The sequence below is a fragment of the Xiphophorus maculatus genome, chromosome 19, assembly GCF_002775205.1.
Source record: "Xiphophorus maculatus strain JP 163 A chromosome 19, X_maculatus-5.0-male, whole genome shotgun sequence".
In the NCBI taxonomy this organism is placed as follows: Eukaryota; Metazoa; Chordata; class Actinopteri; order Cyprinodontiformes; family Poeciliidae; genus Xiphophorus; species Xiphophorus maculatus.
Genome location: NC_036461.1, coordinates 7,531,049 through 7,540,951, shown reverse-complemented (window position 1 = coordinate 7,540,951; position 9,903 = coordinate 7,531,049). Strand labels below are relative to the sequence as shown.

Here is a 9,903-nt window from a genome sequence, read left to right as displayed (position 1 = left end):
GAGCAGGAAGGCACAGACCATGAGGTCCAGAGGGAAGTTTTTATAGTAAGTGATTATTATTTGAGCTATGCCATCTAATGATGTGACTACGCTATATTGTATTAATTAAGTGAAGTCGTCTACCAGGATGTTTCATGGTTACCTCTTCTGACAATCTTTATTGAAATGTTTTTCATTTTCCTTAAGGACATCACACCTGTTGGCTCACCCACACTCTCAAAAACACCAATAACTGTTTGAATGACTGTCATATCACTGCGCCTGATTGAGCAGCAAACTGGTCTGACTGGAACTCCACAGTGAATCTATTGAGTATTGTCAAGAGGAAGCTGCGAGACACAGAGTCAATAATGGAGGTAAGTTATAATATTCACATATTAAAACTGAACTCTTGCTTTTAATTGATTGTAAGTTAAACACGTCCACATTTAAAGGAATAGACACTTGAAATATATAACTCTGAGTCTGGCAAATCTATATCAGTTTGCCTTTTTCATTTAAATTATTTAAATGAATCTAATTTTCAATTATATTCTAATTTGTTCTGATGAGCCCGCAGAGCTGTTTCGGATTGAGAGCCTTGTTCATTACAATAAATTTGAAAGGTGATGCAACATTGAATTTCTTTGTTTTCAGATGGACTATTTGTTGACCGTAACAACTATTATTATTAAGTGTGTCTGAGTGTTTAAGATCAAATACTGATGAAAATTTGGACTGACTACATCAAGAATGCTGCACTAATAAGCAGTTAAAAGTATCGCCTTGCTAAAGATAGCTTAGGGCTACATTTTTTTAATTATAATATAGACAGTTAAATTCAATAATTTGGCCATCCTTCCTAATGAAGCTTCTTTGAAAGAAATAAAATTAAGTCTTTTTTGATCTGGAGAGTCCTGCTGTAGTAACATGTGAGGCCTACAGGGGTCAATATTCTCAAACATTTTTGTTTGTGGAGAACTGGACACAAGTTATCCACAAGCAAACTTGTAGAGCGCTGCGCTGATGTAAGTAAAGGTGATTAAAATGACCAGAACATTATACGTGCATGTGTACACGCGTGGTATAAGCTGCAGTGAGACAAACAGAGATATAAAAACTTCTTAAAAAAACATTTACACTAAGTATTTATCAGTTATCCCAATTTCCATCAGTTAATGCCACTTTGGATGAGTCCAGAAGCGTGTGCGCACCCTGATGGCCAAATGAAGAACCACCCCATCACGCAGGGCCACTTCTTCTCATTGTCCAGCTGTGCATGCTCTCCACAGCGGTGCTGCGGTTATGGGCTGGCTGTGTGACGTGCCAGGAGGTGTCGGACTGTGGGCTGAGATAAAGAGGCGGCTGAGAAGAGAAGAGCGCGCAGAACAGTGCGGCAGAGCGCAGAGACGTGAACACCACAGTGCCTGAACATCTGAGCCCAGATCAGACCAGAACAGAACAGATTAAGGCAGCTGGAACATGCTGCTGCCCCAGCCGACACATTAACGCCTCCGTCCCGGTTCAGACTGCTACGCGGCGGGCTTTCGCGTTCAGAGCGTCCGGCGGGAGAAAACCTATAAAACAAAAAACTTTATTGGTAAGTTTTTTTTATTTATTTTAAATCTTAGTAACGTTAAGTAACTGTTTTTGGTCACAAGTTTTATTAGAAACATTTTTTTAGCATAGTTATTTCCATATTGACTGGAAGCGCAACAGGTGTTTCTCCTTCTTGTGGCTGCATGGCTTTTACTGATGCTCAAAGTTGTTTCTTATTCATTTTTAAAGCGGTTTAATTCTTTATTTGTATATGAAATATGTTAATTTCACTTGCGATGTAATTTATTTTCAACACATTTTAATAGCAACTGTCGCTTTAACGTATATGTTTGCAAAAACTGGATACACTGAGCTGTTTTGAATTGATGAAATTCTTGTTTAATGAGCTCCAAACGCAAAAAAAGATGCTGCTTCTCTGAATAAACATTTCTGTAGATACTTTCTGACACCTTCACACCATCCGGCCTCATCAACAGATTAATCACACTGCTCCACCAAACCACACATGGGATCTAATTAAGTTTAGATGCATACTAAAGCAGTCTTTGCGGAGAGAAATCTGACGGCTCAGACGATCAAACTGTGATTTATCTCAAGTAAATATGCTCCTAACTTAACTCAGAATCAGCCACTACTTTGGTAGAAGTTACGCTTCCTGCCCTCAGTTTGCTCTCCCTTAGAAGATTCTTTTAAAAATATTTTTTTTAACAATGAAACTCTGCATTTGTAATAACAAATGTGGCGTTTTGTAATATTAAGTTGTTCCGATTAAAGTCTCAGTAACAATATCCCAGATTAGTGCACTGTAATAAAACTCAAATCAAAATTCCACATCAAACATTCAGAATATATACAGAAATTTGCTATTAAAATGTCCAGAACTAAGTAATTCACTCTGTTTTTGCTTCCTTTCTATTCTCTTATATTGGTTTCATTGTCAAATTTGCAACTATTCTACTTGAAGAATACTTGAAGTTCATCAGCTTTTTTCACTTGGAGCAAATCAGATCTTTACCAAGTAAAGATCTGTACCTTCTGTGTACCTGTTTTGTATTTCCAAAGTACAGTAAGTAGATCTTAACCCACAATTTCAGAAATCCTGGTTTTAACATTTCACTGAATCTAAAGTTCATGAGAGAGGTCTGGGTTTACAGTTTCCTGCTGACAGGTGTTTATTCTTCAGAGTGCAGTAAAGAAATTGTGCTCTTGCCGAGTGCATGAGGACGCCGCGTTCTCCAAACAAGCAGCCATTCATCATCTGTGATATAACGTCCACAACTTTTATAAATCATTGCCGCAGCTTCATAGGCATTAGAACTCCTCAGCAAAGTTAATGCATTGTTTTGGGAGAAAAAGAAAAGGACACTTTCACAGACTTTCTGGGCTCAACTCCGAGTCTACTTTTTTCATCTAGCTGAGAGAACAAACTCCAACAGGCCTTGAAGTGGAACTCTCATTTAATTTGGGATGTTATCCTCATGTAGGGTGCTTTGAAAATGTTTCATGCTTGTACATAAAACTTTATAATTCCCACATAATCTAAAAGGAATAAAGAGAACGAGACATTAGACAAAACTGCTCATTCTTAGCTGTAAATTTATGTACCTTTAAATTTGATTTGGGTTTAATTAAAAATTTAAAGAAACAGGCACATGATTTCTTTTTACCGCTTTTGTTTCCACTTTTTTGTTTTCCTAAATGTGTTAAAATGTAAATTATTGCAGCAGAGTGATAACAAATCCATCAGCAGGAGGAGTGCTGCGTATCTTCTCCTCTTGGTGTGTTGAGGTGAAGTTGAGAAGCAGCGTCCCGCTGTAAAGCTCTCTGAGGTGCTGAATCTCACGATCGAACAGAGGGGGGCCATTCGACACCTTGGGGCCCCTGCAGACACAGAAGGGTTAACAGGAGCAGGGAACTTATCTCCTCTAATGACCTGCAGCATAAAAGTCAATTACTTCTGCATGGTGATCAGAAAGGAGGAACCGGCAGGGGGCTGTTTGAGCTCCTCTTCTCCTCATTAGCAACCTTTGCTGCAGTTTCAGGAGGGGCCTCCTTCAGTTCAGCGTTTTCAAGCTAACATTTGCGACTTCTGGCTAATTCTTGAAGATTCTCATTTTTTTGTTTCCACTTTTTAAAAAAAAAAAATCACATACACATTTTTAAATGACTTAAATTAGATGCCCCCAGATTTCAAATATAAAAATATATTTATTTAATAATAAAACTCATGATAACCCAATAAGGTGAAGTTAATTGTTTCATGCACTTTTTATTTTGACATATTCTGAGGAGTAGCCTTAAAAAATTCCCATACATTATTTTATTTTACTTTTTTAGAAATTCAGCTTTTCATCTTTATAAATACTGAAGGAACCATATTTGTTTTTTAAACACCAGGACTTCGCCTGTCAGCTCGATACGGTCAGCAACTTTGAGGGTTTAAAATCACACAGTGTAAGAGAAGTGTGTTTTTGTCCTGTTGAGTTATTGACTGAAATTAGATTGTCTTCCTTTAACAGACACCTGCTCTGTAAAATGAGCTTTAGTTTCTGTATCAGTAAAATTGGAGCAAGAAAAAATGGAACAAACTGTATGAAACTGTTTAAGAAAATATGCCATTATTAGGAGAAAATATGCTTAACATAAAATATATCTAGTTAATTTTTTTTCAAACATTTTATTTCAATATTATTTTGAAATCTGAATTGCATTCCTAATTAATCTGTTCTGGAGCATCAGAATTTATAATGTTATTTGAATAATAATATACATATATATCCAACATTCTGATAAAAGTGTGATAATTTCCTCTGTAAGGCATATTAGATAAAATATCTAACTTATGTTCTCTAAAAACACACTTGTGATGCAAATTAATAGCTTTCCTTCTTTGTGTGTGTGATGAAAATTCCCTGCACTCAGTTGTTCCCCTGTGACCAATACAGAAAACAATGGAAATCAATGTAATTTTCTTAATTATTTACCTGCACACTTACTTATTTAACAACTTATTTATTTACCTTTTTTATTGATGTATTTATGTTTAGTTATTTACTTAATTACATAATGACATTACTTGTTATTTATTTCACTATTTAACTACCTATTTATAACTGTGTAGCTGACATATTTATTTATTAGGCACTTAATTGATTATTATTTATTTCCTCATTTAATTTACTTTTGACTAATGTATTTTATTGATTTCTTAATTACTTTTTGTGCTATTTTAAGTTTTAGTTGCTCGATTATTAAGCTACAGGCTGATTTATTTATTTTCTTACTGAAATATACTATAGCTTAGATATGTATTTTTTAACTACTAGCTGTTTATTTTACTTACTGGTCTACTAACTGACTTTTATATGTACTAAATTAGTTAAATCATACTTCAGATTTTAAAAAGCTGCTTTTCATTAAAGTTTTACCAAAATAGTGATGTAATAAGATGAAGAAAATAAATAAAAGGACCTCAAAGTATAAAGCTACTTTTTTTTTTAAGAAAATGTTTTCACTTTTTAAATAAATAAAATATGTTCTATTTATGATTTTTAAAAAGTTTGCTGTAGCAGGTGGTTCCGTAGGAGCTGACACTGCCAAGTTTAGCTAAGGATGACAAAGAGCAAGCCTCTTGTTATATTTACTGTCATTAAGAGGACTTCAGAAAAGAAGTAAATAGCACAATTTTACAGACATTTTGTTCATTTTGCTGACAGGCTAGAAGCCAATCAGAAATAACAGATTTAGTAACTTTCAAGAAATGAAGCAAGTATGCTCACAAACATTTATTATATTTCTGTTATTAGAGATACTTTCTCAATCATGACCCTCATGAATTTCACTCTGAATAAAACAGGAAATAAAGGTTAAAGAAAAAACTATAAAAGCAAATAGCAGTTTATAGATAAGCAATACAGTTTTTTTTTGTTGCTGTTGTAATTATATAAAGAGTGAAATCTTTTATAAGGTGCTGCATCCTTATGGTTTTTCTCTTCCACACTTCTGGATAACTTGAACTTTCACTAACATTAAAACTTGCATCACCTTTGTGTGAGACATTAGAGATAGTAAGCATGCATTTGTGAATGCAGAATCACTTTAAAATGACCTTGATCTTCTCAAAACGTGCAAAATGACGTTAGCATTTAAAACTGTAAAATTTGCTGCATGAGTTGAGGTATGACCATAAATTCTCAACATTCAGATTGTAAAATTATGAAAAACATTGTGCATTCATCCAGATATCTTTCTTTGAATTTCATTCACATAAAAGTCGACCAGTCCTTTCTTCGGTCAGCACACTTTCACAAACTCAAAACGGCAGCTGCATATCTGTAAGCAGGTTTGATGTGAGCGACGTTACGCCGAGGTGTGGCTCGTGCTCTAAAAACTTAAAGCTGCTGCTGCTTGGCGGCTCATGCCCATCATCATCTGCCTCAGACAAAGCAACATTATTGTCTATTGTTACTCCAGCTTATCAAACCTGATGTAACAGCTCGCAGGTATTTCTGTGGCTGAATGCTGTCATTCTGTCTCTCTGCCCTTAACAGCCCTGGGCATGTTTCTGGGAACAGGAAACACCCACACACAGCTTCGGGAGTATGCACAAACGTTGGCAGTGGTTCTATACTTTCATTTACAGAGACGTTGGTCTCGAATATTCCATTAAAAAAAATAAGCCTATTCACAGTCAAGGTGATAAATCTTGGTTTAAATATTTATTATTATTCTTCACTGTTAAGACCAAAGTTTATCTTCACACAAATTTTAAAGTTTGAGGAACTTTTTTTTTTTGATGCATGATAATCAACCATAAACTTCTCTGGATGCCAAAGTATTCTAGGGTCAAATGTGACATCTTGTGTCCCACTGCTGAAGCTTGGAACCAACAGACAAAACAACCTCATAAAAATGAAATAATTTGAGGCACAATGGCCTAATTAAAGTCCTGATGAAAAACTGAATAAAATGCTTCTGTGAGTGATAAAAACTACCACAGGAAATGACTGCAAACATTAAAGAACTGAAGCAACACTAGAAAGAAGAGCAGGTCAAAATTCCTCCTTAACGATGTAACAGAAAGATAAAGTCATACAGAAAACCACTACTTTATTGCTACTGATTGTGTTCCTACAAGCCAAGAATTTTTATTCCCATAAATAATGGATGTTGGACACAGGATAAAATGCAGCTGTGTGGTGTCAGTTATTGTGTCTGTGGACTTATCAGATAGAGTGTGTCCTTCAGAGATCTACAGTACATGCAGGTCTAAGGATTTAGCTAAACCAAAGCCTGATAGCTGATCCACTTTCAAAGATCTGTCAGTGAAAATTATGTTTTGTTGGTCTACTGTTTGGACTCGGTTGTAATGAGTAACATGTTTATTTATTTTCATTCTGGTTCTTTGTGTTTGTCAGACTGCCTGAGGGATTTGCAGTAGCAGCCATGGGCAGTAAGACTCTACCAGCTCCCGTCCCTCTTCACCCGTCCCTTCAGCTGGCCAACTGCTCCCTCATCCAGACCTCCTCGGGTCTCCAGATACCAGCTGATCATTTTCAGAGCATCTACAGCTTTAGTGCTCTTCACGCCATCCATCTCCACCAGTGGACCCTCGGCTATCAACCTCTGGCCTTCCCCCGCTGCACATTCTCCAAGCTGCCTCCTCAGTTCTCCTCCATGGCCTCCTTCCCCATATTTCCCCACCTTCTGCAGCCAAAGCTGGACACAGCAGGATTGCTGCAAAGCTCCAAGAGCAAACCACGCTTTGACTTTGCCAACCTGGCAGCAGCAGCTACACAGGAGGACCATCTGAAGGTGGAAGACCTGAGCATGACGGGTGCTGCTGCTGCTGCTGCTGCTGCTGCAGCGCAGGTATCATCTCAACACCAGACCTCGGCCAGCCTGGGATGCCTGCTGGATGTGACCAAACTGTCCTCACCTGAGCGCAAGTCCAGCCGAGGCAGACTGCCCTCTAAGACCAAGAAGGAATTCGTCTGCAAGTTTTGTGGCCGACATTTTACGAAATCCTACAACCTCTTGATCCACGAGAGGACGCATACAGACGAAAGGCCATACACCTGCGATATCTGCCACAAGGCCTTCAGAAGACAAGATCACCTCAGGGACCACAGGTTAGAAAAATGCTTTATCAATGCAACACCTTGTTCTCATTCCAACGGCACTGTGGCTTTTACAAAAATGTGATTTAGCCAAGTAAGCCAGTCAAATCCAGTTTTATTTTTTTCTCACTCTTGTTGAAAGAGTGATGACTTTGAAGTATGGGGTTAAAAATAAGCCATTAAATCATCCTCGCGTTTGACAGCAGAGATACAAAAACAAGACACTTCCTGCAACGATTAGAAGATTTATAGCATTAGTTGAACTTGTACACGGAAAACTACAGGTACAAAACATTCAAAGTGTTGTCCATGAAAAACCTAAATTAACCTCAACTCTACCAAAGACATTTCTATTCAAAATGCAGTCCTAACAGTTTCTTTGTCTGTTTTTTTCAATCTAAATTAAACACTTTCTAAATATGGCTGCTGGCCATGTGAAGAGAAATATTTGATGACACATCTACAAAGGCATCTGTGAATGTAGGTCACCTGTGGTAGCAGCCATGAATTAACTGCTGCTTGTGTAGATGCTACATCATATACATGTATAACCTTGACTTTATGGTGAAATGTAAAATAGAAGAAAAACTAAAAACTGACTTTGTTTTGAAGCCTTCCTGTAGCATAATACTGTGCCTTGTTGTTTCCCCCTGCAGATACATCCATTCCAAAGAAAAGCCCTTCAAATGTCAAGAGTGCGGAAAAGGATTCTGTCAGTCCAGGACATTGGCTGTCCACAAAACATTACACATGCAAGTCAAGGAACTGAAGCCAGCCAAGATGAAGTGATTCACTGCAGCAGCAGGGAAAGGGACCGGGAACACTGGAAAAACAACACGACCAAAGACAACCGCCAAAGATATTTTCTTTTTTTCTCATCTCAGCCGTTGGAGGCGCAGCTTTCAGTGTGAACATTCCTCAAGGAAAAAATGTTCCAGCAGCGGATTCTCTGTAGAAATAATGCAGAAATAAGCCTTAAAGACTGTGCGTTGGGTTATCAGTGCCTGATTTGGCAGCAAACTCAGTGGATGTGTGGAATGTGAAATGGACCTCAAAATAAAAATAAAAAAAAACTCCTGAGGCTGCTCAGCACAAATATTTTGTTGCAAAGCTTATAATCTAAAGATGGACTCTGCATGTATGCAAGATATGTTTCTAGAAGCCATATTAGCAACACACAAATATCACATTCCAATGTTATTTTTGTACAGATGCATTATATCAAATTGTATTTTTGCACTTTAACCTGATTATTAATTATTGACATATATCACTGGATTTCCTAAACTTATTTTTTAAATGAATAATCATTTCTAAATAAAGTATTTTACTGTATCAGGTTGGCTGTGTTCATTTTATGTTGTCATCATTTAAATGATCTTAGATAGCCACTCATGACTTCATGTAAAGGTCCAGTATTAATGCTCACAATAACATGTTTTATTTGATTATGTTAAACCTTTAACCAGATGTTAGCATCTTTCTTTAGACTGTCACATAGGAGAGAGATGCATCTTCTAGAGCCTCAGCAACCCCACCTCGGAAATCAAAGCGCAAAAGTGATGATTGTGTGTGTTGGTAAAAATAAAAATAATAAAAGATAACAACAAAACTACATTTATGTAGCTTCTCCAAGGCGTAAAAGTCACAAAAAGGCCCTAAATTAGTTTTATTTTCAAAATTCAGTTTTATTATTTCCCACATTAATTTTTTTAAATTCTAATCATGTTAATGAAGCTGAAAAGAGCTTATATATATATATATATATATATATATATATATATATATATATATATATATATATATATATATATACTGTATATATATTTAGAGAGAGAGAGAGAGTTATAGTTACTGAAACATAATTACACAAGTCAATAGCCAAGAACTCTACAGTAAAAGTAGAGTTCTTTGGCAGTTCTTCTGTGTGCTGCATTTCAGAAATACATTGAGGAGTTTTGCAACTGCTTCCTTGTCATTTTTTTAGAACAAAAAAAGCATTCTCACATATTTCCCATTTTAAAATAAAAATCTTCCTTGTAAAACTGCTTCAGTCAAACTCAATACCAAAATATATGTATTTCATAATGACACATGAAACCTGCAAACAGTGAAACGCTATTCACTCCATTAAAGCACATGATTGTCACCTTTTTTATGTTTAGCTCACCTCTTCACCCATCCCTCTTCCACGTCCATTTGCAATTTTGACTCCTTCATTGTAAGTGTTTATCACATGTAACTT

The 9,903-nt window shown here is 36.4% G+C and overlaps 1 protein-coding gene across 1 annotated transcript; it reads left to right on the top strand.

Annotated features, from left to right (window-relative positions):
- The first annotated feature begins 1,272 nt into the window (after positions 1-1,272).
- On the top strand, positions 1,273-8,993 carry LOC102233054 (protein odd-skipped-related 1-like). Its single transcript, XM_014476222.2, has 3 exons — positions 1,273-1,579; positions 6,957-7,670; positions 8,315-8,993. Exons 2-3 carry the CDS (start codon positions 6,985-6,987, stop codon positions 8,445-8,447), a joined length of 819 nt encoding a protein of 272 aa, XP_014331708.1. The 5' UTR covers positions 1,273-1,579; positions 6,957-6,984; the 3' UTR covers positions 8,448-8,993.
- Positions 8,994-9,903: the final 910 nt, after the last annotated feature.